The sequence below is a fragment of the Drosophila elegans genome, unplaced genomic scaffold, assembly GCF_018152505.1.
Source record: "Drosophila elegans isolate 14027-0461.03 unplaced genomic scaffold, ASM1815250v1 contig_814, whole genome shotgun sequence".
Lineage (NCBI taxonomy): Eukaryota > Metazoa > Arthropoda > Insecta > Diptera > Drosophilidae > Drosophila > Drosophila elegans.
In genome coordinates this window covers 19,169,398-19,193,057 of record NW_024546167.1, presented here as the reverse complement: position 1 = coordinate 19,193,057, position 23,660 = coordinate 19,169,398, and the positions used below count along the sequence as shown (strand labels likewise).

Sequence of the window (23,660 nt, the reverse complement as noted above, 5' to 3'; positions counted from 1 at the left end):
TTTGTTGTCAAGTTCTGAACTGTCCTAATCGTGGTGAGAAAAGTAGTTTGAAGATTGGTCAAGGTAAGGAACACTTAAAACAACTAACTACATATAAAAATTTATACAGCTATAACAAAATAGCAACCCAAAAGAGGTTAAGAACTATATCATCATAAAGCAAGCAGCACAAGCCATTGCTAATTTAATTTAAAACGGATAGATAAGTTTGAAATTAAAACCTTATTAAGTTGTAAAAATCGGAATAGTAACGAAATAGCCACTCAAGATAAGCGAAATATACTATTCTGGTATATTACTTCAATCGCCGCCTGGTCACACTCAAGAACACGTACTTCATTATTCTGGGAGAGAGCATCGGTTAAAACTTGGATAACACGATGACCCCGCCGCCCAAGTGACTGAGCAGGTAGCCAAGTGACCCTGGAACACAGTGGGTACGTTGCCGGCTCCCCAGGAAAGCCCTAATCTTTCAAATCCGCACCGCCCACTTGCAGGTTATGTTCGCTTGTGTACACTGCGAAGGGGATTCTTCGAAGAAGCAACAGGAGCGGATTGCGAGTGGAAGGCCGAACCCGCAGGTGGACAAACCGCCCCTGGAAACTGCACCAACATGATCGAGGTGCTGTGCCTGCTGATGGGCAGGATTCTGCTGCTCCTGATCGGTGGTTACGAGTTGATTTGGCGGTTTCGAGAGCGCCTCAATGCACTGGTGGCCAGGTGGTCATATGATTATTGGCTTAGCCCAACGGCACGTGATCTTCACGAGCGACGCGTGCTCGCTGACTGCCGCTCCCAGTTGACGAAGACGCCACAGCATCTCGTCCTGGTCATCTCACCCATGGACACCGGCGTGGATGCAGTGCTCCTGCGAAGGATCTTTAACTATGCCCTGGATGTGGGCATCAAGCATGTCAGTTTGTTCGACAGGCGCTCAAAAGACAAAGGCTATGTGGATTTGGCTGATCTCTGCGAGAATCAAGGCAGCTCCTTTAAGTGGTCAAAAACTCCTACTCCGAATAGTCCCAGCAAAGTGGAGACTTCCCCCAAAAACGGACAAAAGACAAATGGTTATGTGAACGGGGCAAACGGCTCACATTCCACACAACTGCAGGTGAGTGGGCGGGAATTGATAAGGGGGCGGAACAGGTTTGGATCCAAAGAACGAAGTTCAATATGCCCTTGCAGATTAAAAATGTTCTTTATGTAGTGCTACTATTTCTATTTACTTTGAAACAGAACCAAATAATAAATTAACATTCAATAGTTACTTTTCACATTGCAAATAATGTTCAGAAAGAAATTATAAACTTATTTTAACTGAAAATACTTAAAACTTAAGCTTTCTAATGTTTAATTTTCATTAATTATTAACTTTAAGTAGTACTAAAAGTTTTAGATTAAGTTTTGTGTAAATTTAAAATTATTTAAAAGCCAAATTTGGGCAACTAGGTAATTTTAAATCTTTATAATATAAAAACTTGAAAAGATGGTATCAAAAAAATTAAAAACTTAAATATATAGATAGGGACAGTTTAGTTAGGCATAAATAAGCAAATGGTCTCTACTCTTTATAGTAAAACTAATAACCCTTTTGTCAAGGGTATGCCAAGCGATTCCCGGAACTAATCGATCTCTTATCATTTGTTAATTGAGTTTTTTTTGGCTTCTACCTCTTGCAGCTCTATCAAATCAGCGCCGCCGATGGCCATGCCCTGATCGCCGATGTCTGCCGGGAGTTGTACGAGAAAAGGGAGACGCCAATGGTGCAAAATCTACTCCAGCAAAAGCGCGAGGCGCTCACGGAGCAGATCACCGAAATGCTGGACAAGCGACTCGGTTTCGTGGCCCCGGAACCGGAGTTGGGCATCATTTTTGCCCGGCAAACCTGCACCTACGGCCTGCTGCCCTGGCATGTGCGCTTCACCGAGTTCCACACGCATCCCAGTGGACGCCACTTTGACGTGGAAACGTTCGCCAACATCCTGTCCAAGTACTCGCGATGCGAACAACGATGGGGAACGTAGATGGCCCTGTTTTTTTGAGTGGGAAACGAAACCCTTATATTAACTAGTTACCTTAACTATACATATGTAAATTATCGCCAGGAATTCCTCTAGTTCGTAAGAATAAACCACAAAAGTGTATTGTTCGTAAAGAAAGTGTATTTCGGGGCAGGGTTTAAGGTTTTTAAGATCGATTTTTGACATAAGTATGTACAGTTGCGATTAGGTCGATAGCACTTATATAAAGTAATAATATAATGTAATGAAATTATATATTTTCTTTGGATATCTTAAACTTCATTTATTTGTATACTTTTAAATGGTTTAAGCAACAAGTGAAGATGTATAGATTGTTGTGCCGTGCTATTGACTTAAGTGCAACTAAATGTTTACATGTAAGTAGGCAGACTTAGACGCTATGGTTAGGAGTATTGTATCTTGTTAATTCCCAGCGAATCCCTTCTATTCCCTTTCAGGTTCAGCATGGCGCTTGGACAGCAGATTGACATCGGTCAGATACTTGTTCTTATCGGTATTATGTGGCCCCGGACCCGTGGGCATTCGCTCGTGGATGACATGGAAGGAGTTGCGCAAATCCTCGAGGGAATCGGCCAAGCCCTTCTTGATGTTAGCAAACTCGCTGGACATCAGTGACAGTTTGCCCAGCAGGAAGTTGAGGTTCTCGTCCATGTCGATCATGTGCTTCTTGGTCTCCTCCACCCGGCTGCCCAGTCCCATCATTGTGGCCAGCGTGCTGTTGATGTAGCCATCGGATGCGGACTGCATCACTCCCAGCATTTCCCTGCTCTGACTGATCTCGCCAGCCATAATCTCGATGCGGTGCCACACCTGGTTCAGCTCTGTCTCCAGCAGTCCACTGATGTTCTTGTTCGCCTCTTGTTGTGTATTCACCACCGTGCCGTCCAGCGTGGCGAAGCGCTCCTTCAGCAGCCCACTCAGCTTGGTCATCTCCTCCTCCAGCAGTTTGCCCACCCGCTGCACCACATTCAGTGTTCCAAACTCCACCTTACGCTGTGTGTCCAAAACCACCTCCGAATTGGTCATGATTATGTTGTTGAACTTGCCCAGAGCCTCCAGTCCCTCGTTTAGCTTGACATTGCTCTCATTGGCCGCGGCGAAGAATTTATTGAGGATGCCCACTTCCGTGGACAGCTGGCGAACATCCGCCTGGATATTGGCCTCCGTCTGCTGCAGTCGCTCCGTGGTCTCCGTCAAGGCTGGGGTAAGCAGAAGATCAATTATTTAGGTTAAATATAAATTTAGAAGAAAGAAATATCCACTACCCATTAATATTCCATGGAATTGACTTCATTTTTCAAATATGACGTCATATTTAAAACTTTTCTTATAACTTTTAAAATATTGTTTCGATTTGGAAAATTTTTGGTGAGGCAGTAGATATTGACCAAATAAACATAAGCTGACCAATAAATAGCCTTTACCATATTTCATAGTTATATGACAGAATTTCGTAACATTAAAAGTAATTCTCTTTAAAGATTTAAAAAAAATCAATAATAATCATTTTAATAATCCAAATAATTTTTGAAATTTTTTCAGAAAGTGATTTTTAAGGAATTCTTAAACATGCTGTACCCACCTGATTTCTGTGTGGCAGAGGACTCGCTCTTGAGCTGCGCCAAGGCGTTGAGGGTGTCGTTACTGAGCTCCTGGATGAAGGAGCGATCCTTTTCGGTCAGGCCAACTGGAGCAACCGGACGCTGAACAGATTCACTCAACTCGGTCACCTTTCCACCCAGCGAATTCAAGCTACCCAAAACATGGACCTCGAATTCATTGGTTTTGGGCGGAGCAGCAGTGGTCACGCTAGCGGAATGCTCCTGCAATTTGGCCTCGATCTGGGACAGCAATTCCGCTCCCTTGGGCAGTTTCTCGAAGTTCTGTTGGGTTTTATCGGCCGCCTTCTGGCTGCTTTCCTTCAAAGCGGCCACACTGGAAGTTAGCTTCTGAATCTCCTCCAGCAATTTGGTATTGAGACGCTTCTGCTCCTCCAGGAACTCCTTCGGAATCGCTGGGGGCGCAGGGGGCGCGGCTGGAGGAGCTATTAGGTTGGCACTAACCGGTGGCCTTTTGAAACACTCGTCATTCTCCCTCATCCACTTGAACATGTGCTCCGTGGCCTGGTTGAAGCGATCCGACTGCGAGTTGTACTTCTCCTCTTGCTAGAGATTAGATGGTAAAAAATTGAATTTTTAAGCTTTATAGTATCCCATTTCAGATATAATATTCCAGATGAATTTATAAATAACTGTGAATAAATTTATCTTAAAAAAATTTTTTTTAATTAGGTTTAAGGCTTTGTTAAATTATGTTAATAATTCTTGAACGCCCTTTTTGTTTAAATAAAGCACAGAATATTATAGATCATATGGTTTTTAAATCAAATTTAAAAATTTGTTAAATACTTAAATAAATTTTAGGTGTAAAACCCTTTCTCACCGTAATCAACATGGTCTCTATTTGGCTGACCCTCTCGTCCAGCCGTCCGAAAATCCCATTGATGGGTTCCAGACTCTTCTGACCCTTTTGCAGGGATTGCAGAGCCTTCTTCAGCAATTCTCCCAAGGCTCGTTCCCGATGCTCGTGGCGCTCCAACTTATTGTCCAGTTGGTTGTAGGAGTAGATCAGCGACTGGATGGTTCCGCGCAGCTCCTCGTTTCTAAAAAAGAGTCGGGGCATAAGTACACTCAGAAAACTAAATTCCTTAATTTTTGGAAAAAATTCCGGGCACAGAAACAATTGGAAAAATAAATGTCAAAAACTGCGTCGCTTTTTTAATTTGTTTTAATATTAACAAGTAAAATCCAAAAAAAAATTTGGAAGCTAATGTTTTCCAAAAATATATGGTAGGCTGATCTTTAAGGACATGTTATATAAAGTAATTCTTTTTCTGAGTGTAAAATAGCTTAAAATTAGCTCTGCCCTAGACCATTAATCATCTAAGTTGGGGGTGGATGAAGATGCAGCATGGATGGGACCACCACCATCCATGTGCATGTGCATGCCTATAAATATTGAGGGGATCGTGGATGTGGATATGGATGTGGATATGGATATGGATAAGTGGTGAGTGGATCTCAGGGTCAGGAACCCTGTTTCTCGATTCCAAAAGCTGTTTGTGTGAATTGCATTGATGCTGATGGATAGAGCATAGACATATGGAGTTGGGGGGAAACATAGAACACATGCCACTCTATCACCCCTCGGAATCGGAATTACCAGCCCATTTGCATGAGAAGTGTGCAGTAAAACCATCTTCGTGCCATCCATAGTCCGAAAATAAACAAATAAATAAGCGGAACAGAGAAAACATCTTGGTTTCCCTTTGAAGGCATTTTAGTCATTAGTGGTTTTCGATGTAAATGTGGATGTGGATGTGGATGTGGATGAGGCTGCTGTGCATGGGATGCATTCATTTGGTGTCCCAGGCGCCGACTTCACTTCTCTGCACATTTCGCTAAAAACTCACAGTTTTTAAAAGGGAACACATAGCATACATGGCATATAGAATGGATAAGATAGTGCCAACCAATGTGTGACATGTGTCAAAGCCATAAAAAGGGAGTGCTAGAAATGGCAGTTCCTTTGAATTGAACAGATTGGGATTGGGAATGGGATTGGGAATGGGACTGGGGATTCCTAAAGTTTGAGCATCCAATTACAGCCCCTTTCACGAGATATGATCGCAGAGTTATTTTCCATTGAGAGCTCTCATTCAAAGTGGCGTAATTGGGCTCTTAAAACTGAGAAATTTGTAATGGCCTACGAGTTTTCATCTTATATTATTACTTTAAATTTAAGATTTCCTAATGAAATTCAAATGAAATTGGTTGGGAAAAAAGGGGAACAAAATTAAAATGAAAAATTATTTTTAAAATAATAATAATCATAATGACTAAGGGTACAAAAAATGGATAAAATAGGGAGTTTAGTCCCATATTTATTTTATTAATATTGAAAATCAATACTTTCTAGTTTTATGGTTTTTATTTCTTTAAAAGAAAATAAGATATGGTATCTCCCAGAAATTAACCATCTACTCTTTCGAAACGCTAGGTTAGAAAATCCATGTTATAGAATTTAAATAAAATTTTGATATGCCTTTTGAGAATGATTTTTTTTTTTGTTTTTTTCTTGAAAGTTTGAAAGGTTATCTGGGCAGCTAAAGTTCTCATTCGATTTGAATTTGATTAAAATAAATATCTAGAACAAATTATGAATATTTGGATTATAAATTAAAATTTCCAGAGTATTCTTTACTGATTAAACAATATTCAAAATAAAATACGTTTTAAACTTTTCTTAGCAATATTTTAATTTTAAATATGAATATTAACCTTTTCTATACCTAAAGGGGAGTTTTTGTTGCGACTTTAAAATTAAAATTGATCGATCTAGTTTACTTACGAGACTGGCCCCGCCGCAATCGTCTGCCATTGAGCGATTGCAATTAGAGCTAGGAATACCAATTGAAGTGTTCGACTTCTGCCACCCATCGTACACGATATGATGGTCTATATGGGTCCGATTCGATGCGTTCTTTAATTGGTATCTATGCAAATCCGCGTAGAGATCCACTGCGTGACCTGCGGAAAAATCGAACGGATACTGATCATTGGCTATGGAAAATCGAAATTGGAAAATAAAATGCAATGGCGTCGTTTGGCCATCGATTTTATAGCCTTTTTTTTATTTCCTTACGAATTACATCAGAAAATATTTATCGCAAATAATTATTGTATAAACAATTGTAGGCAAATTGATGTGAAATATTTATGGGGGCTGCAGTGATTTGCAGCTGAAACAACTGCAAACAAAGCAAATTGGTTCCTTGTCCATTGTGCGGATATGTCTATATATATGCATATATATATATTGTTCTTGCAGCGATAAACAAATGACGCAAAAATATCCACTGGACTGGACTGCATGTGCCAGATTTTCCTTTAAAAAGGGAAGGGGTGCAAAATAATGCATTGGGGAAATTGGGTCAGAAATTAATGAGCGTGGAATTAAAAAAAAAAATGCCACCGTTAATGAGTAAAAAATTGAAAATGTCTCAAGATAGACAGAACTTGTACACGATGATAAGAAAGCTTGGGTTAAAAGGTTGACAAATACAAGTATATAATATAGTAAAATATAATAATAAATTTGTAATAATTAAATAATATTTGATGGCCTGTTGAATATAAATAAAACACTCACTTTTATGAAAATTTGCCTAAGTAGACTTCGAATATTACTTTAAAGTCTTGCACTTGGAACACTTTAGTTTTTTTAATCGGAGCACTTTATTTGGACGTCTTCACAGCTCGAGTTGAGTTCTCTGAATGATGCTGGATCTGAATGGTCGACTATTCCGGAGGAGATGTTCACTATATGTGCATCCGTATTCCTACCCGATAATGATGCTCTCTGCTCTCCGCTTTTCTCAGCTGCAAAAGAGCGTGAGACAACAATTCAGATGTCTTTAATAAAATGTAATTAAAATCTAGAGAGCCCCTTGCATTGGGGTTGAAAACTAATCAAAATTCAATTTATTCTAATACAAAACCATTGAGCAGAATGCAAACAAATGACTCGGGTGATGCTCTTTGTATGCTTTTGCGGCAAAATCAAGACAATTAAAGGCGATCATTTCGAATCGATTTATGGGGATGCCTTAGAGTTAAAAAATAATTTAACTCTGCTGGCGCCCTAATTGTAAATTAATAAATTATTGATTAAAATTTTAGTTTTTAATACAATAAAATAGTTCAGACTTTAATTAACACATAAATATTACCACATATTTTATCCAACATGACAAATTAATGGTTAATATTAAATATATAGTGTTAAAATACAATAATAAGAAAATTAAATTAAATGAATTATTTGTTTTTTTAACAATTCTTTTTGAAAATTGTACAAAACTTGTTAATAGATGGTTAAGAGTGATGTAAATCAATTGGCAAAGCTGAAAGACATTCATATTTCAATGTAGATTTTTAATTTTTTTTTGCATTTACATAAAAAGATTAAATTAAATTATCTTATTATAATTGTTTTGATAAAATTTCGAATTTGAATTCCCAATTGGCGCCAAATTATGGACAACCAACCATTCACAGGAAACTGTTAGATCGAATGCAATGCGAATGGCATTTTAGCTGGAGCGAAAGAAGAAGATGCATAAACAACATAATTTTGCCGGAAAAATAAATAATTTGTAAATATCAATTAGAAATGCCCACTTTAATAGCGTTGGATGCATCGCTATCGATGCTTCGTCCTGTGCCAGGACGAAATGAGCACACCTACCAATCGCTGGCCATCAAGGGGATTCAGCATTTGCTGGACAATCTCACGGCGGCCGGAAAACTGGAGCACCTTGCTCTACTCTTCTACTCGACCACATCGGAACTCAAAGTGGATTTCACCAGGGACTATGACCAAATCCGGCAGGCCGTGAAAAAAGTGGAACCCGTGGACAAGGCCTGCTTGGCCAGCATGCTGAAGGCTGTGGTTTCCATAATGTCCCCATGGGGCAACCAAAACATCCTCCAAGTGGTCATCTTTACGGATTGTGGCCTCGGATTTGGCAACACTTCCATCACTGGCTTCCTGGAAGCCTATTCCGGCAAGGATTCGGAACCGGAGTTCGCTTTCCTCAAAACCCTGGCCAACTACAACCTGAACTTCATTTGCTTGGGCCTGCATGGTGATCACTATTTCACTAAAGGATTGGCTGTGTATCAGCAGCTACTGGACAAGGTTTCACTAAAGGGTAAATTAAATTATAAGTGGAAGTAACCCCTTAACGAGTATGCAAGTTCCTTATGCTTTATTTCCCTTCCCAGGCCAGCTCTTTATGACAAAACCTGTGAAAACCGCCGAAACAGTGGAAGGAAATCCCAACCCAAACCCGAATCCCAGCCACAAAAGCGAACTGGGACGCACTACAGTTTTCGAGTTGATTGAGCGTCTGTGTGAGACGAGCTACAAATCCTCGGAGGTGACCCTTAAATGTGGCAGCTATTTCCGCATGGAGGCGCCTGTTTTGCTCTGGCCACCCACGGCGCCTTATGAGCAGAAGTCCGCAGTTTTTGGACGAGAACCCACCATTCGGCACATAGACCAGAAGATTGAGGTGTGTGGTTTCCTGGCCCTGTCGGATATTGGTTCGCCAGCCACTTGGAGCCGTCATTGGGTGCTGCCCAAAGTGGAGCGCGAAAAGAGTGGCGGTAGCCGAAGATCTGGCAGTTTGCCGGCAGCTGCCAAGCCACCAAAACTCAATCTGGACATCAGTAATCCCAACTATGAGCTGGAGAAGCTGGAAACAGATATCAAAGACTTCTTCGCCAAGGATCCAAAGGAAACCGAGGAGAGTGGCGATGACGATGTGACGATTGTCTTGAAACCAGGTCCGCAAACGGAACAGCAGAGGGAGAACCTTTGCGTCCTGCTCCATGGAGCCCTGAAAATGGAGAACATGGCCGCGTTGGTTAAAGTGGGCGACAAGTGGTATGGCTTCATATACGCCTTCACCGATGGCAAAAAGAAATCGAATCTAATGTTGAACATACTGCCACCCGGCACCAATGTAATACCTTGGCTTGGAGATCTGGAATTGCTGGGATTTCCCGAGGATCTGGCACCCGGAGAGACAGCCAGTTTTCCGGTGCGTGCCGATCGCCGCTCCTATTCGCAGAGCAGTGTTGTATGGATTCGACAGGCCAGCCTGCAATCAGATGTCCAGAAAGTATTGCGACATGCCAAGAAGATGCCCGATAAGACGCAGCATTTCTACAAGGAGCTCAACAGAATTCGAAGGGCTGCCTTGGCCCTGGGTTTCGTGGAGCTGCTGGAGGCATTGGCCATGTTGCTGGAGAAGGAGTGCGCACATCTCAGCCTAAATGGAGCCAGCAACGAGTGCACTTTGCAGCTGCAACATGCGGCCATGGAGCTGCGAAAGACCTCGAATAGAGATATCAAGTCCACGATTATACCGCTCCAGAAAGTGGGAGCTTCCGATGCGGGGAGCACAGCGGCCACGGCTCCTGCTCCTCCATATATGTACTAAAATATAAGTTGTGTCTATTATGTACTAGTTTTTGACTTTTATTTGGAACTAACGCTGGTTATTGATTTTATTTTATTAAACATAAATTTAGTTCAATTCCTTCAATTTGTATATTTCAATATGGTATGTTTTGTAAAAGGGTTGAAAAATAATAATATGATAAAGTGTAATTTTTAAAATGTGTATACATTTTTAATACTTGGAATATAATTTTTAAAATTAATGGTAAAATAAATTATTTTTTATTTATAACATTTTTTCTTGTGATTTTAAATATTACAAAAAATGTTTAAATATAAATAACATATTAGTTTTTATCTTAATTTATATTTCTAATATTTTGAAAATTGTAATCTAACGGTAATCTTTATATTACATGCCCTACATATTTTTGCATTTTACAGCACTTGTTGTCTTGCCTATCGTTATCGATGACAAAACTTTGTTATTTTTTGGCGACGAAAAATATAAACAATGGGAAGTCCGGAATTACCCACAGATCCTGGTCAAGAGGTATTCCCAACGCCAGTGGTGGATCATCCACGAAATGGCGTGGAGAGCGAGGAGGATGACGACTCCGATGCCTACGATGGCTACCAACCACTGGCCTTGGAAGAGGATCTCAATGGAATACCCATGGATGCCGAGGATTCGATTCCCAGGGAACCGGAGGCTACATCTGAGGAAAACGATGAGGATGTTGATTTGATGACAGCTCCAGTCACTCATGGTGACCCCAATATGCCGCCAATTGAGCCGGCGGATGTGGAAATCGAGCGACAAGTGTGGAGCGAACCCAGACCCAGGGAACTTCAAATGGAATTGGATAAAACGCGAACGGAACAGGTTAGTTAAGTTTATGGTTAGCTTATAAGATATTCGACTAATCCCTTATCTTGCCCTTTACAGATCCTCAAAGCCATGTCCACGATAACCTTGCCCAACATCACGGTACCGGATTGGGCCAAAGGAGTGCCCGAAGAGCGCTGGAAACACGAACTGCTGGACCGCATTAACAACCGCCAATCTGCAGCAGAAGCATCCTCGTCGGCGCAGAATCCACAGCATTCCAAGGCCAAGAAAGATTAGCGGGTTTATAATGTGTATTTAGAAAAAACGTTCGCTCCAATATATGATTAATTTAGAATGATGATAAATGGGATCCTAGAATGCAGCCAGCAGGGCCTGGCCCACCGAGTTCACCTTGCTGAAGTTCTCGGCCTGCGGCGTGTTGGTCAGCTCGCGCAGCTTGTCCATCACATAGTCCACGGAGACGACCTGGGCGACGGTTTCCTGGCCGCAGGATGTGGTGGTCAGGTTGCCAATGGCCTGCATGGAACGGTAGCAGGCCTCCAGATCCGTGGCCCACTTGAGCAGCTCCACCACGCCGGCGGTGACCACATGGCAGACCTCCGCCTTGGCCGCACTTACAGTCTGGGCAATGGTCAAGTTCAAATAGAAGGTGGCCACGGCAATCTGCAGATTGGCACTGCCCGCCTTGATGCCCCCCACCAGTTCGATGATCTCCGCCAGATGGGACTCCACCTGCTGACGTCCCGTGGCGTGACTCAAGCTGTTGGCCAGGCAACGCACCACCATTAGCTGACTGGCCGCCGATCCAGTCAACTGGGGGATCACAATGCTCAGGAAGTTGTGGCTATTGTTGAGGACACTAAAGACGGGCTCATTGCGCACGGCCAGGCGTAGAATATCCAGCACAGGGAAGAGCATGGCAGCTGGCCACTTAAGCAGGATAATCAGGGCTTCCAGAGAGGTCAGATCCAGCTCGGGTGCTTGCTCGGTTAACTTGATGACAGCCAACAGGACCTCGTCTCCAACTTTGCCATCAACGGGTGTTAGTTTACTATTAAACTCCCTAAACAAAAAAAAACAAAGAAATTAGGATTAGAGGCTTTCAAATGTAAGTAATCTGTAATCTGTACACACTTCATTTTCTCCAGCACCTTCTTCGAGTCACAAGTATCAAAGGTGCGATAGCTGCTCACGGGAAAGTGTTTGTCACCGGCACTCACAAAGTTCACATTCACATTGCTGGCTGTTGTCGAGTAGCTGGAGGCACCCGTAAAAGGATCCACATTGCCGCCACTCCTCACATTGGTGTTGCTCGAACCGGGAACGTAGCGAGAGCCGCCCGTGAACGGATCCTGATAGCCAGTGGGTGCTTGCTCCACCACCATCGCAGCACTCTGCGAATTCTTCACTATGAAGTTGGCCACCTGGTCGAGATAGGCCTGCGGCAGGTTGTTGCGATGGATGAAGGTCTGGGCCGCCTGCCAGGGATCTTCGCCCAGGTTGTAGGGCAGCTTGATTGGCGGCTCCGTATCGGAGATGTCCACATTGAACACAAAGTCGTACTCCTTGCCCTCGTGCAGTTTCTTGCCGGAACTGGCCTGTGTGCCGCCCGACGCTCCTGTCACATCGCCCACCATATTCCAGTTGCCTAGCTCCCAGATGTAGCATTTCACCGAACCATCGGGATGACGCACCATCTTCGTTTGTCCCTCTCGCGTTCCATTGGACAACAGGGCCTCCGGACCGGGTAGACTGTAAAATAGGGTTTGTTTAAGAGTAGGAAATACAGATTTGCCCCACAAAACTTACTCAGTTTTCTTTACCCCTCCGATTTCCTCGTTCATCTGCGACTTCCTGGTGGCCACGGCCAAGTCAAAGGCTTTCCGTATACCCTCACTCGCTTGCCGAGTTGGATCCTGGCTGAATACCCTCACCACACCATCGCTGCAGCCGGTGACTATGTCGCCGTTCTTCAGGCAGGCCACCGACCACACCGAAATGGCGGGATGCAGGATGGGTGCGCCCAGTTCATCGCCAGTGATCACGTTCCACATACGCAGCGTGCTATCCTCGCCGCAGGAGACCACCACTTGCTCACCAAGAGCTCGATTCCGGTCCATCGAATAGATGTAGTTGGTGTGTCCGCTTAGCTGGCGCACGCACTCGCCATCTTCGTTCCAGAAACGGAGCACTGCATCATTGCCGCAGGAGAGCAGGGTGTTGGCATCTAGGCCAATGAGACCCCTCACGCAATCCGTGTGTCCCTTGAGCAGACGCAGCTTCTCGCCCTTGGCGTTCCAGTAGTAGATGTTCTTGTCCGCTCCACCGGTTACATATTTGAGCTGCTCCTTTAGAGTGGCCACTGCCCAAACGGCTGCCTCGTGGCCCTCCAAGGTTATAAATGTCACATCACCCGCTTCGCTTATACTCCAAACCCGGGCTGTCTTATCCCAACTGCCACTGATCAGACTCCTTGCCTGCAATCCTTCCGAGAGCGTGCACACCGTGGAGCCATGGCCCTTGAGGGTCAACAAGGGCACAAAGCCATCCTGCTTGTAAATGCAAATGGTGGCGTCATTGCTGGCCGTGCAGATCCACTGCTCCGTTTCCAGGTAGTAGATGTACGAGATGAAGTTCTTGTGATCCTGCAGCGTCACGCTCTCCAAGTACTCGTTTCTGCCGGGGATTAGGTTAAGGGTTTAGGATAGGGATCACAACTAAGCGGATAACCTACCCAATAGGCCGCCAGAGCTTGGTACTTTTGTCCCGCGAACCGGACAGAATCATCTGCCCACCTTCCGGAGTGGGGCCACCCACTGCCACCGCCCGCACGTCCATGCTGTGACCCAGGAGCTCACAGCTCAGCTTGTAGTTGTCCAACGAGGGATCCATGTCTGGTGGCCTGGTATCTCCTGTGTATCCTGATTCCCAAAACTCCGCTGAAAAATTGTGTTACACTTTGTTCGCCGGCTGTCAGCGACTTTGCCATTCACTGCGAACAAATTTGCACACTCAGATAGCGGTGGGACTATCGCATCCGGTTCAAGGTCAATAAACTCAGACCGATAGTGTCGCAAGCAATAGTTTCTAGATTTAAAAAGCCAATTGATAGTTGTTTAAGAAGGCCTTAAACATATTAGGTAATATGTAAATTCATAGTACTTTTTTCTTACTAATATAATAAGATTGTTTTTAAACTTTATTTTATGTTTTGCTAGTTCCACATTTAAAACTATCGATATTTAAGCATTCTATCGAAGTGTGTTTTTATCCGGTTTACCATCTCTACGTTCAAAAGTATTGTTTTGCATTGTTTACACTTTTTGGCAAATGGGTGGAAAAAGTTATTATTGTGATTATTGTTGTTGTTTTATGAAAAACGATTTAAATGTGCGCAAACTGCACAATGATGGCATCTCCCACACAATTGCGAAAACAAATTATATGCGCCGTTATGACGGTAATTATTTCTCCACACTCTACACTAAAACTTCATAATTTAAAATTAAAAAATATTTAGATCCCGAAAAGATATTGATCGAAGAACGAGCAAAAATACCATGTCAGCGATACTTTGGTGGCTACTGCAAATTCGAGCTGTTTTGCAAATACAGTCATTATAATGAAAAGGAAATACAGGAACTGGAAAAATTAGGTATGAGATTTATTGTGGTCTTAAAATAAATGGGATTTTAATGATATGAACTCTTAGTTTTGGCTAAGAAGAAGACCAACTACCGAAAGAGAAAGAAATCCAATCAATGGCCCTGGAAAACTCATCCTCAGAAGGGATTACCTCCTTCTCTACAAAACATGAACTTAGCCAAGCTCAAACAAACCAATTTTGAGCTAGACTGGGGATAATTAGACATTAAATATATATTCAGAATAAACACAATTAATGTCAAGTATTCAATATGTTATGTACTTTTTCCATAACTCGAGCCACTTTTAGGTTAATGCGTAATGTGCGAGCGTATTCGTAGTGAAACGATTTCGGGGTTTGCCCGCTTAAGTTTTCCTCATCGGGATCGGCCAAATGTGCCAGCAGGAAATAGCAAAGGTGTTCTGTAATGAGATAAGATTATAAGAATTATACTTAAATCAATATTTGGTTACATGGAACTGTACAAATATTCATAATGATTCAGACGAACAGAGGTTGCTCCAACTATAACAGGAATATGTATGCAATTTAACACCTTTAAGTTGCAAATGTTGTACGGTTATCAACATATTATTTTCAACCTACCCTGCTCCCCTTGGACGGCATAAAAAAGGGGCGGATTGCCGCCCTTAGCCTCGGAGGCATTGATCACATTCTGCTTATGCCGGCGGTTCTTCAACTTGGGTTTACTCAACTCCAATCTTTCGCAGGCCCGATCATAGTACTTGGCAAAGGCCTTCTCTTCTTCCCTTTCGTTCGTATTTGGAGCCTCCGATGTTCGCCGGTACACTGCATCGCCCAATTGCCGCTTGTCAATGATATCCATGATTGCCTCCGCAATTAAAAACTGATTGTTACGCACTGCCAGATGCAAAACCGTGTAACCATCATCGTTGATCAGCAGCAGAAGATCCAGATCTATGCGATGCATCAGTAATTTAAAGGACTCAATGCTTATGTTGTTTATCACGGCCAAATGAAGAACTGTATTTGAGTTATCGTAGAGCTGATTAGTAAGGCAATTGGCCTCCAAAAGCATTGAGACAATCTCCGTGTCCGTATCATTTTCGAGGGCAAGCTGCAGGCAATCCTCGCCAGCGTTGCTCAGTAGGTCATTGATATCCAGGTTGGCGTGATTGCACACAAAAATCTGGCGCTTCACCCCGTGAACATCACCATGTAGTATTTCATCATGAATGGGCCTAAAAGAAGATGATATCATTATGACTGTTGCAATGATCTCATTCATTTTAATTTATTTTTTTTATTACTTACAGCAATCCTTCTTCGGACATTATATGAGCCTTCTTAAATTCATGGGCCATTATGCGTAATATCCGATCTTTACTAGAGCCATTTATATAGTTTTCCACGTAGTCTCCCACCACGTTGAGCACATCCATATTAATAGATATATCGGACGCGTTCGAGTTACGTCGCTGGGGAGTTGCTTTTGAAAAGCTATTAACCCCTGCATTTCCAGAGTCCTGTAAAAGATATGATTAATATAAATTTCAGAGAAAACATAGGCAGATAAGGTCGACTTATATATGTAAGATTCTAGATTAAGGTTTCACAATTCTGACGAATATTGGTGTGGAAATTGTAGTAGTAGCCTATAATCAAGTTTCACTTCGCCTTTTATGGAAACAACACGAGTCATGTACTTTTAATTATTTTTTTCTGGGAAAAACAAATGTTTCACTATTAACAGCTTACAATTGTATGACTGTTTCACTATAAATTTAAGACTTTTTTTTACTATAAACAGCTTTAAAAACTGTTTATAAACCGAATTTAGTTGAAATTACTATTTTTTGTGAATCTTAAGAACTTACTCCCTACCATATTGTACTTAAAATTAAAAACTAAATTGAAATTGGTTTAAATTACTATTTTTTCTGAATTTCATCTTTAAGAATTGGTTCTCTATACTGTACTTTAAGTAAGATTGCTTTTTTTTTTAGAATTAACTCTTCATTATATATGACATTAAAGAAAAAACTGTATCTAAAGTTTTTGGTTTTATTGATTTGGATTACTTATTTCATGTGGGCTTAATCTCTTAGAATTCACTGTCTGATTCGCCTAATTAAATCTTTTTTAAAGAATTTTTTTTCAATTTAATCTCTGAAAACTTAATCCGAATCACTGTGTACTTTAAAGTAAAGACTGTTTCTAAAGGGAGATCGGTTTAGATTGCTCCTATTTAATGAACTTATTCTTCAAGAACTTAATCCCGATCACATTGCACTTACCACAACCTCTTGTTTTCTCTTCTTGGTGACCACGGGTGTCAGTTGTTTCTCCTCCCGCTCCTGGAGCGCCATTTCAGCTGCCGATCTCTTGACGACCTGTGGCACACAGGTATTGCGCTTTCTTCCCCGTTTTTTAGGAACTTTTCCATTTGGTGCGAACGGTGTTTCAGTGGCCTTGGAACTTGAACTAGGGCTATTTGTGGGCTCCGCTTTTGTTTCTAATGTTTCACGCTTTATGGCAGGCTTTTCCAGGCACTTTATAGACATCAGATCGGGTTCAGATTCTGTCTGCGTGGAGGCATTTACTTTTTGGGCCCCACAAGAACATTGTTTACCTTGCGGCTGGGAGATAGCAGCGACCTTATCGCTGCCACTATTGCGTCCATTAATCGCGTCGATCACCCGTTGGGTGAGGGCTTTATCGGGAATGCGCATGAGTAATTTGAAAATGTCCTCGTACACGGGCTGGAAGGACTTCCTCTGGATGTAGGTAGTTGCTCCTATTTGAGCTGGCATCGCAATGACACGAACTGGAGCACTTGGTGGCTTGGCCAATAAAAGTTCCGATCCGCCTGTGGAAACCGACCGAATGTGCTGCGATTTCGTCAACATCACCTTCTTCATCGTGGCTGTCTGGCAATAAACTACTCGTGTGTATATACAATCTCCAAACGATAAGATAGCCTTGTTTGCGCTCGATTTTGGGGGAAGTCCTAAGTTTATATGGATCCAAAATAAAATAAGTTGGTTTTTCCCCAAGACACGCTGCACGGAATGGCACTTAGTGGCGGCACTTGGGCGTTTTTCAACACTTTCCTAGAGATGGACGATAGTCGGCTAACTAATCGAACTTTTGTATGGCATTAATATATAACAATTAATTTTGTATTTAATAAGAAATAAACTAATATAACCTTGGGGAAATAATAAATTTTAAATTTTTTAAGCGAAATTAAAGTTGTTAAACCTTTTAGTTACTTATTTTGGATGCTATGTTAAATTAAAATTTTAATTTATTTTTATTAATGTTTATTTATTAAAAGCTAGTAAAAAATATGTTAACCATCTATATTTAATGTTTTTTTATTTATATACATATGAACTCAAGTAATTAGTAAGTAGTTAATTGCCCCATCTCTAGATTCTCTAAGCTTATCGATATTTCGTTCGCAGTGAATGGCAAAACGGGACTCAAAGTGTTCTTATGGAAAAAAATACGGTCTTTTATAAAGGCACACCGGGATAAAAGAGCAAAATAAATCAATTATAAAGAAAAAGGGGAGCTCATATATAGAGGCTCCCATAAAAGCAAACCTCTGCAATAGGATAAACCAGAAATATCAATCATGGACTCGCGTAATCGGCGCAGTTTCTCCGGTGGCAGTGGAAATGAGGGGGGTCGGGGCAGTAATTACTACAGATCCAGACCGGGATCTCGATATAGCCGTTCCCGATCGCGTTCTCGGTATAGATAACCTCTTAATAACCATATGTAAATCCATATATAAAAGTACTTTTAATTTCATAGCGAGCGCAATCGCAGTTTTGGAGGCTACAGACATCGCAATTCTCGTTCTCGGAGTCGCGATCGTTCCCCCGTCTTCAGACAAGATCATCGTGGTGGTCGCGGTGGAAATGGTGACCCCGATTTGTATCACAGCCTCATAAACGATGACTACAGGGAGGATCAGCGCAACTACAATCCCCGGAATAACTTTGACAATCGCCAGTTCCGGAGAGAAGACAGCTTCGATCGTCGGAATCATCGGAGCGATAGAGAATGTGGTGATAGTGATCGGGAGCAGAATGATTATGAATACGAACAGCGCTGCCGGGATCTCGATTCCCGGGAATCGCGTCACTCCATGGAAAGGGGCGACAGGGGGTTCCCGGACAGAGGTCAAAGCAGGGAGCAAAGTAGACCCTGGAACAGGAACTTCAGCCACGACGATCGGGGCAGGAGCAACGAAAGGAACACGTGAGTTTGGGAAATTTAATGTAGTTCATTTGAGATTATTATTATTATTTATTTCCTAATCCACCGCTTTAAGTTTTGTTTACAAAAAAGAAGATATCTAAAGGCTATGCCTGCATAGCTAACTTGGGCTTAAAATTATAATGAATCTAATGGCTCTTCTAAATTTTCATAAAACAAACTTTAATATTATAAAATGCATTATAACATTAGGTTAATTGTAAGGAATTGTTTTTTGGAAAGCCATTAGTTATAATTAGAACCCAGCATGAGTGGAGTCATGGGTTTTAGACTAATTGTAATTATGCCTGTATAGCATACTTTTGTTTAAAATAATAAAGCTTTTATTATAAAGCTGTCTAAGTGTAACTTTGCCTGTATGACTTTGGCCTAACATTAGATGCTGTGCGTAATGATTAAGTAATTAATATAAAAATTATTAATGATATAATTTACTTTTTCTGTTATAGACGCCCCCGAGAACAGCGCTTTCACAACGGCGGTGGGAACCACAATATGCCCAATCATAATAGAGAACGAGAAAGGGATTGGGATGAAGATCGAGATCGAGATCAGGAAAGAGATCGAGATCGAGACCGGGAAAGAAGAGGTTCTTCGGATTATGACAGTGATGAAGGTCATATGCGGAGGAACAAGTACCGAGGTGCCACCGAAGCACTCAACATAATTATAATCTTCGGTCTCACCAAGGAAATGACCAGAGCAGATGTAAGTTGGTATACATCTCATAGAAACATCTATTAATATCCCATAAACCCTATTCCAGATCATGAGCGAGCTGATCAAGGTGAACATGGAGCCAGCGTGCATTCGAATTATCCGGAAACATGGAACAGGTGGGTTACGAAATCACTAAAATTTGCACTTACAGCATAGACGTGTGAGTAGGTCCAAAAAGTATGGTGCTACTATGCAAGTGAATGGAGACGAATAATGTACCAAAAAAATCGAATTTAACCGGCCACAAAAGAAACGAAAACGAATACAATTTCCCCACAAATAAAAACAAAACAAAAATGTTATACAAACCTATTGAAACATTCAACATTTTTTGACGAAAACATTTTGTATCTGCTTCTATCCGAAAATTTAGATTCATCACGCGGTATAGCGTTTGTCGAGTTTAACACCGTTGAGGAGGCGAAGCAATGGATGGAAATTACACAGGTATCAGCAGCGCATTCAACCGGCAAATCACCCTATTGAACCTATTTCAACATCAGCAGCCAGGCTTCTTCTTTGGGCCATGATAATCTGAATGGGTTTCCTTTGTTTTGATGACCCAGTTTTCCCCATTCAAAAGTTTGCTTTCAATTCGAATTACCCTTAATTTTAGAAACAAGGAAACTCTTATCTAATTATTAAGGCCCAAGGAAGCGCTTCGAGAGGAGATCAATCGACCGCAGCAGCTAAAACTCCGCGTTACGAAACACAGAAGCAATCCGGTGACTGTGTAGAGTGTGAAAGAAGGAATCCTCTCGATTGGTTACTAATCCCCGACCTTTTCTTTTTCCTATTTCCATGTCTGGCGCTTCACAGGGCGTGCTAAAGTTGAACGATCAGCGTGTGAGCATGCGGTATAGTCACAAGAGGATACAGGATTGGAATTGCAATAAGGTTAGTATATGAATTTAATCATTTACTCTGTTTTATTTACCAATTTTCTGACCTTTTTAGTGTGGCGTCTGCAACTTCAAGTTTAGATTCTATTGCTTTGTGTGCAAAACATCGCGGGAAGATAGCGAAACCACATTCTCCTCCGGCAGCGAAGGCGTTGATGAAGTCAGCGCCATTCTCACCAAAAGTATACAAACCACTTATACTCTTGAGTCTATATTTTTATACAACTCTACCATATTTCTTGCAGAGATTATGCTGCGCAATCTGGATGCTTTGACCAACGAGGAGGGTGTGCTCACTGCCCTCCAGCAGCATCTGCCGGTATTGAGCAAGACGGTCAGCAAGGTGCTTATAAGTCGGGACACCTTGACTCAGGCATCGCGAGGCATTTGCTACCTTAACTTTGACACTCTAGTTGACTCCATGAATGTGCACAATGCCCTCACATCGCTGGATCCTCCTTTAACCCTAGATGACCGACTTGGTAATGAGTTATATAACTTAGCTTACAAATTCTGTTTATAAAACATGTGCCATTCAGTTGCGGTAACCTATTGCAATGACTTGGAGGAGCGGCAAGCAAAGCCCAAGGATCCAAAAGCCACGACAGCGAAAGCCATCGAACCAGGGCTTCCAAGTGGCGACATTTCTGCCGTGCCACCCTCGGGATTGGGTGGCAGCTACACCCTGGCCGATGTGCCACGCCTTGCCGAATACAGTGCCTCCTTGTATGCTTCAAATCCCGCGGAGCATGCCCACTACGTCCAGTACTACACCGAGTATTACACGGCCGATATAAGCAAGAAGAGTGATCCTCACGTGACGGAGGCCAACTCCGGAGCAGCAGTGGCCCTTTCGGCCATCCAGCGCAAGCAGAAGAAGATGAACAGCATTGAGACCACGATCACCGCAGCCGCGACAGCTGCAGCACAGGCAGCGGCGGAGGTGAAGGCCACTTTTGCTGCCCAGGGAGTCAGTGCGCCCAGGGGCAACGATGGAAAGACCTACCGTAAGTGGATCCAGACATATACAGCTGCGGTCAAAATATTAGTAGTCTTTTACCTTATTAAAATAGCAGTCAAAAATAGGAGCTAAAACTTTAAAGAACATGCGGCAAATGAAAAATTCACATTTATCTAGATACATTTTTAATTATTTTTAAATTATAGGAAAGATATGAAAAAAATTTATTTTAAAATTTTCAGTTAATTTAAAAACTATGAACAAAGATTTATAGTTATTTTCTTTAATGCTTATAAAATCAAATATAGTTTGAATGCAACTTAAAAAAAAAATTACAATTTATTCGAGAAGCTAAAAATACTACACAGGGCAAATATAGAAATCAGCATTTGCATTACCATTAATGTGACCGCAACTGTATGTAGAACAAGTTTCCAAGTTTTTAATTTATTTCCATCTTTCGCATTGCAGCCACTCCCGATGTGACCCAATATCAGTACGATGAGACATCTGGTTATTATTACGATCGCAGCACGGGTCTCTACTACGATGCCCACTCGCAGTACTACTACAACAACGAGACGGGTGCGTATCTCTACTGGGATCAGCGGAGGAGCACCTACGTTCTGGCCACGCCCGCTTCCACTCAGGCAGCGCTCCAGGAAGTGTTAGCTGAAGCGGAGCAGAAAGAGGACGAGGCCAAGAAGGCCAAAGAGAAGGAGAAGGACAAGGAGGGCGGCAACAAGCACGACAAGGTCAAGGTGGCCAAGAAGATTGTCAAAGACATGGAGAAGTGGGCCAAGCAGCTGAACCAGAAAAAAGACTACACGGCAGTGGCCACGCCGCAACCCATTCTGGCCAACGAAGGACCCAGCACATCGACACGCGGCAATCAAGGCGGATATGCCGATGTGGGATTCTCGATTCTCGAGAAGAAGGAGCGTGGCAAGCTGAACGATTATGTGGCGGCTCCTGGTCCCATGAACAAGCTGGTAAATGCTTATGGCGGAGCATCGGACTCCGAAGAGGAGAGTGCTGCCAATTTCCAGAATGCACAGGGTTCAGCGGGATCAGGAGTTATTTCTGAACGAAGCGGTGGCGCCGAAGAATCGGATTATGTGGACTTGCAAAAGCTTACCTGCCTGCTCTGCAAGCGAGCCTTCCAATCGCTGGAAATATTGCAGAAGCACCTGAAGATGTCCAATCTGCACAAGGAGAATCTGGCCAAGCTCAACCAAAATTCGGCAGCAAATAGCATTGATGAGGCACTGTCGTAAGTGGAATTATGTTGTTAAAGCGATGTTTATGTAATAAATTTAATTATATATCCCTAGTTATCGTGATCGCGCCAAGGAAAGGAGGCTTAAATACGGCGAGAGCGATCCTCCTCCGCCAAATCGCAGCAGGGAGAGATTCGAGCAGGAAATCAAGACTTTGCAGAAGGGGCAGAAGGATGCCTCTGGAAACGCACCAGCCATGCCCATTAGTTCCAGTAATGTGGGCAGTCGCTTGTTGCAGAAAATGGGCTGGTCGGAGGGCCAGGGATTGGGCAGAAAAAACCAAGGACGCACCCAGATCATTGAGGTTAACAGCTGAGAGTTAAGGCCATAAAAAGGATTTTAACTTAACTGATATTTGTATTACAGGCTGATGGACGCACCAACAACGTGGGTTTGGGCAACAAATCGGGTCAGATGATTCCCGGAAACGACTACAAGTCCTACATCAAGAAGATGATGAAGCAGCGTTATGAAAACGCCTGAGACTAGGATTTACTGCCTAAAACACTCTTAAAAATGTAGAGCCGTTTTCACGTGTTCCTTTTTGAGCTAAAATGGGTCGTTGAATTTTAAGCTAAAAAGCAAGAAAAGCTACTAGCATACCATATTATATATGAATCTTATTAAGCATTTTCTGTTGCCAATTTAAACTGATAAATATATATATTTTTCATTTGGCACTGGGCAACTTGCATACACTTTAAACTTGACCGGAAAGTGTAAAAACGGCTTTTTAGCTATTAAATTATAGATTGAATTATGATTAAGCAAACTCATACCCCCGAAGTGTACAAAAATAAATTTAAATAATGTCAAAATGTTTAAACGATTAAAATAACAGGGAAATTTAAAATCGTTTGATATATTAGCAACTTCAAACCTTCGTTGTACAAAAATAAAATTTAGTTAACGGATAAAAGTTTAAATATTCGTTTTTTGTAAAACAG

The 23,660-nt window shown here is 42.2% G+C and overlaps 8 protein-coding genes across 12 annotated transcripts; 5 read left to right on the top strand and 3 right to left on the bottom strand.

Annotated features, from left to right (window-relative positions):
* Positions 1-310: 310 nt before the first annotated feature.
* Positions 311-2,158, top strand: LOC108147961 (dehydrodolichyl diphosphate synthase complex subunit NUS1). Of its 3 annotated transcripts, none has more exons than XM_017274757.2 (3): positions 311-433; positions 498-1,114; positions 1,683-2,158. In XM_017274757.2, the coding sequence occupies exons 2-3, from the start codon at positions 614-616 to the stop codon at positions 2,025-2,027; spliced, it is 846 nt and encodes a 281-aa protein (XP_017130246.1). In that variant the 5' UTR covers positions 311-433; positions 498-613; the 3' UTR covers positions 2,028-2,158. The 3 variants fall into 3 exon arrangements, with proteins under 3 accessions (XP_017130246.1, XP_017130245.1, XP_017130247.1); XM_017274756.2 differs by having other exon boundaries at positions 311-437; XM_017274758.2 differs by having other exon boundaries at positions 317-409.
* Positions 2,146-7,399, bottom strand: LOC108147960. Its single transcript, XM_017274755.2, has 5 exons — positions 7,257-7,399; positions 6,456-6,634; positions 4,488-4,707; positions 3,628-4,210; positions 2,146-3,244 (listed from the first exon to the last, which is right to left on the bottom strand). The coding sequence occupies exons 2-5, from the start codon at positions 6,542-6,544 to the stop codon at positions 2,469-2,471; spliced, it is 1,668 nt and encodes a 555-aa protein (XP_017130244.1). The 5' UTR covers positions 6,545-6,634; positions 7,257-7,399; the 3' UTR covers positions 2,146-2,468.
* An 814-nt stretch (positions 7,400-8,213) lies between these two features.
* On the top strand, positions 8,214-10,221 carry LOC108148068 (integrator complex subunit 14). The gene is made up of 2 exons (XM_017274921.2): positions 8,214-8,820; positions 8,894-10,221. Exons 1-2 carry the CDS (start codon positions 8,280-8,282, stop codon positions 10,114-10,116), a joined length of 1,764 nt encoding a protein of 587 aa, XP_017130410.1. The 5' UTR covers positions 8,214-8,279; the 3' UTR covers positions 10,117-10,221.
* Positions 10,222-10,552: 331 nt separating this feature from the next.
* Positions 10,553-11,263, top strand: LOC108148020. The gene is made up of 2 exons (XM_017274854.2): positions 10,553-10,962; positions 11,026-11,263. Exons 1-2 carry the CDS (start codon positions 10,591-10,593, stop codon positions 11,203-11,205), a joined length of 552 nt encoding a protein of 183 aa, XP_017130343.1. The 5' UTR covers positions 10,553-10,590; the 3' UTR covers positions 11,206-11,263.
* Positions 11,202-13,926, bottom strand: LOC108148019 (phospholipase A-2-activating protein). Its single transcript, XM_017274853.2, has 4 exons — positions 13,664-13,926; positions 12,739-13,605; positions 12,064-12,681; positions 11,202-11,992 (listed from the first exon to the last, which is right to left on the bottom strand). The coding sequence occupies exons 1-4, from the start codon at positions 13,819-13,821 to the stop codon at positions 11,281-11,283; spliced, it is 2,355 nt and encodes a 784-aa protein (XP_017130342.1). The 5' UTR covers positions 13,822-13,926; the 3' UTR covers positions 11,202-11,280.
* A 281-nt stretch (positions 13,927-14,207) lies between these two features.
* Positions 14,208-14,840, top strand: LOC108148057. Of its 2 annotated transcripts, none has more exons than XM_017274909.2 (3): positions 14,208-14,389; positions 14,450-14,584; positions 14,656-14,840. In XM_017274909.2, the coding sequence occupies exons 1-3, from the start codon at positions 14,260-14,262 to the stop codon at positions 14,775-14,777; spliced, it is 387 nt and encodes a 128-aa protein (XP_017130398.1). In that variant the 5' UTR covers positions 14,208-14,259; the 3' UTR covers positions 14,778-14,840. The 2 variants fall into 2 exon arrangements, with proteins under 2 accessions (XP_017130398.1, XP_017130397.1); XM_017274908.2 differs by having other exon boundaries at positions 14,212-14,389; positions 14,642-14,840.
* Positions 14,791-17,656, bottom strand: LOC108148056. The gene is made up of 4 exons (XM_017274907.2): positions 16,855-17,656; positions 15,872-16,083; positions 15,182-15,798; positions 14,791-14,997 (listed from the first exon to the last, which is right to left on the bottom strand). Exons 1-4 carry the CDS (start codon positions 17,476-17,478, stop codon positions 14,834-14,836), a joined length of 1,617 nt encoding a protein of 538 aa, XP_017130396.1. The 5' UTR covers positions 17,479-17,656; the 3' UTR covers positions 14,791-14,833.
* A 378-nt stretch (positions 17,657-18,034) lies between these two features.
* Positions 18,035-23,639, top strand: LOC108148016 (RNA-binding protein 5-A-like). 2 transcript variants are annotated; one of them, XM_017274850.1, is made up of 12 exons: positions 18,035-18,319; positions 18,383-18,832; positions 19,300-19,558; positions 19,617-19,686; positions 19,944-20,017; positions 20,390-20,467; positions 20,528-20,654; positions 20,718-20,954; positions 21,012-21,479; positions 21,905-22,706; positions 22,768-23,017; positions 23,080-23,639. In XM_017274850.1, exons 1-12 carry the CDS (start codon positions 18,201-18,203, stop codon positions 23,194-23,196), a joined length of 3,051 nt encoding a protein of 1,016 aa, XP_017130339.1. In that variant the 5' UTR covers positions 18,035-18,200; the 3' UTR covers positions 23,197-23,639. The 2 variants fall into 2 exon arrangements, with proteins under 2 accessions (XP_017130339.1, XP_017130340.1); XM_017274851.2 differs by lacking the exons at positions 18,035-18,319; positions 18,383-18,832; positions 19,300-19,558; positions 19,944-20,017.
* The last annotated feature ends 21 nt before the right edge of the window (positions 23,640-23,660 follow it).

Bases quoted from the DNA above. Each gene is read 5' to 3' on its own strand.
- LOC108147961 (XM_017274757.2), top strand. From the start codon at position 614: ATGATCGAGGTGCTGTGCCTGCTGATGGGCAGGATTCTGCTGCTCCTG. The intron at 1,115-1,682 runs GTGAGTGGGCGG...TACCTCTTGCAG, and splicing joins CACATTCCACACAACTGCAG to CTCTATCAAATCAGCGCCGC.
- LOC108147960 (XM_017274755.2), bottom strand. From the start codon at position 6,544: ATGGGTGGCAGAAGTCGAACACTTCAATTGGTATTCCTAGCTCTAATT. The intron at 4,211-4,487 runs GTGAGAAAGGGT...TCTAATCTCTAG, and splicing joins TAGAGACCATGTTGATTACG to CAAGAGGAGAAGTACAACTC. The intron at 3,245-3,627 runs GTGGGTACAGCA...TGCTTACCCCAG, and splicing joins CTCTGCCACACAGAAATCAG to CCTTGACGGAGACCACGGAG.
- LOC108148068 (XM_017274921.2), top strand. From the start codon at position 8,280: ATGCCCACTTTAATAGCGTTGGATGCATCGCTATCGATGCTTCGTCCT. The intron at 8,821-8,893 runs GTAAATTAAATT...TTCCCTTCCCAG, and splicing joins GGACAAGGTTTCACTAAAGG to GCCAGCTCTTTATGACAAAA.
- LOC108148020 (XM_017274854.2), top strand. From the start codon at position 10,591: ATGGGAAGTCCGGAATTACCCACAGATCCTGGTCAAGAGGTATTCCCA. The intron at 10,963-11,025 runs GTTAGTTAAGTT...TGCCCTTTACAG, and splicing joins ATAAAACGCGAACGGAACAG to ATCCTCAAAGCCATGTCCAC.
- LOC108148019 (XM_017274853.2), bottom strand. From the start codon at position 13,821: ATGGATCCCTCGTTGGACAACTACAAGCTGAGCTGTGAGCTCCTGGGT. The intron at 12,682-12,738 runs GTAAGTTTTGTG...CCTATTTTACAG, and splicing joins GGAGGGGTAAAGAAAACTGA to TCTACCCGGTCCGGAGGCCC. The intron at 11,993-12,063 runs GTGTGTACAGAT...TTTTTTGTTTAG, and splicing joins AAGGTGCTGGAGAAAATGAA to GGAGTTTAATAGTAAACTAA.
- LOC108148057 (XM_017274908.2), top strand. From the start codon at position 14,260: ATGGGTGGAAAAAGTTATTATTGTGATTATTGTTGTTGTTTTATGAAA. The intron at 14,390-14,449 runs GTAATTATTTCT...AAAAATATTTAG, and splicing joins TTATATGCGCCGTTATGACG to ATCCCGAAAAGATATTGATC. The intron at 14,585-14,641 runs GTATGAGATTTA...ATGAACTCTTAG, and splicing joins ACAGGAACTGGAAAAATTAG to TTTTGGCTAAGAAGAAGACC.
- LOC108148056 (XM_017274907.2), bottom strand. From the start codon at position 17,478: ATGAAGAAGGTGATGTTGACGAAATCGCAGCACATTCGGTCGGTTTCC. The intron at 15,799-15,871 runs GTAAGTAATAAA...ATCTTCTTTTAG, and splicing joins ATGTCCGAAGAAGGATTGCT to GCCCATTCATGATGAAATAC. The intron at 14,998-15,181 runs GTAGGTTGAAAA...ATCTCATTACAG, and splicing joins TGCCGTCCAAGGGGAGCAGG to AACACCTTTGCTATTTCCTG.
- LOC108148016 (XM_017274850.1), top strand. From the start codon at position 18,201: ATGGACTCGCGTAATCGGCGCAGTTTCTCCGGTGGCAGTGGAAATGAG. The intron at 20,655-20,717 runs GTATACAAACCA...TATTTCTTGCAG, and splicing joins CAGCGCCATTCTCACCAAAA to AGATTATGCTGCGCAATCTG. The intron at 22,707-22,767 runs GTAAGTGGAATT...ATATATCCCTAG, and splicing joins AGCATTGATGAGGCACTGTC to TTATCGTGATCGCGCCAAGG.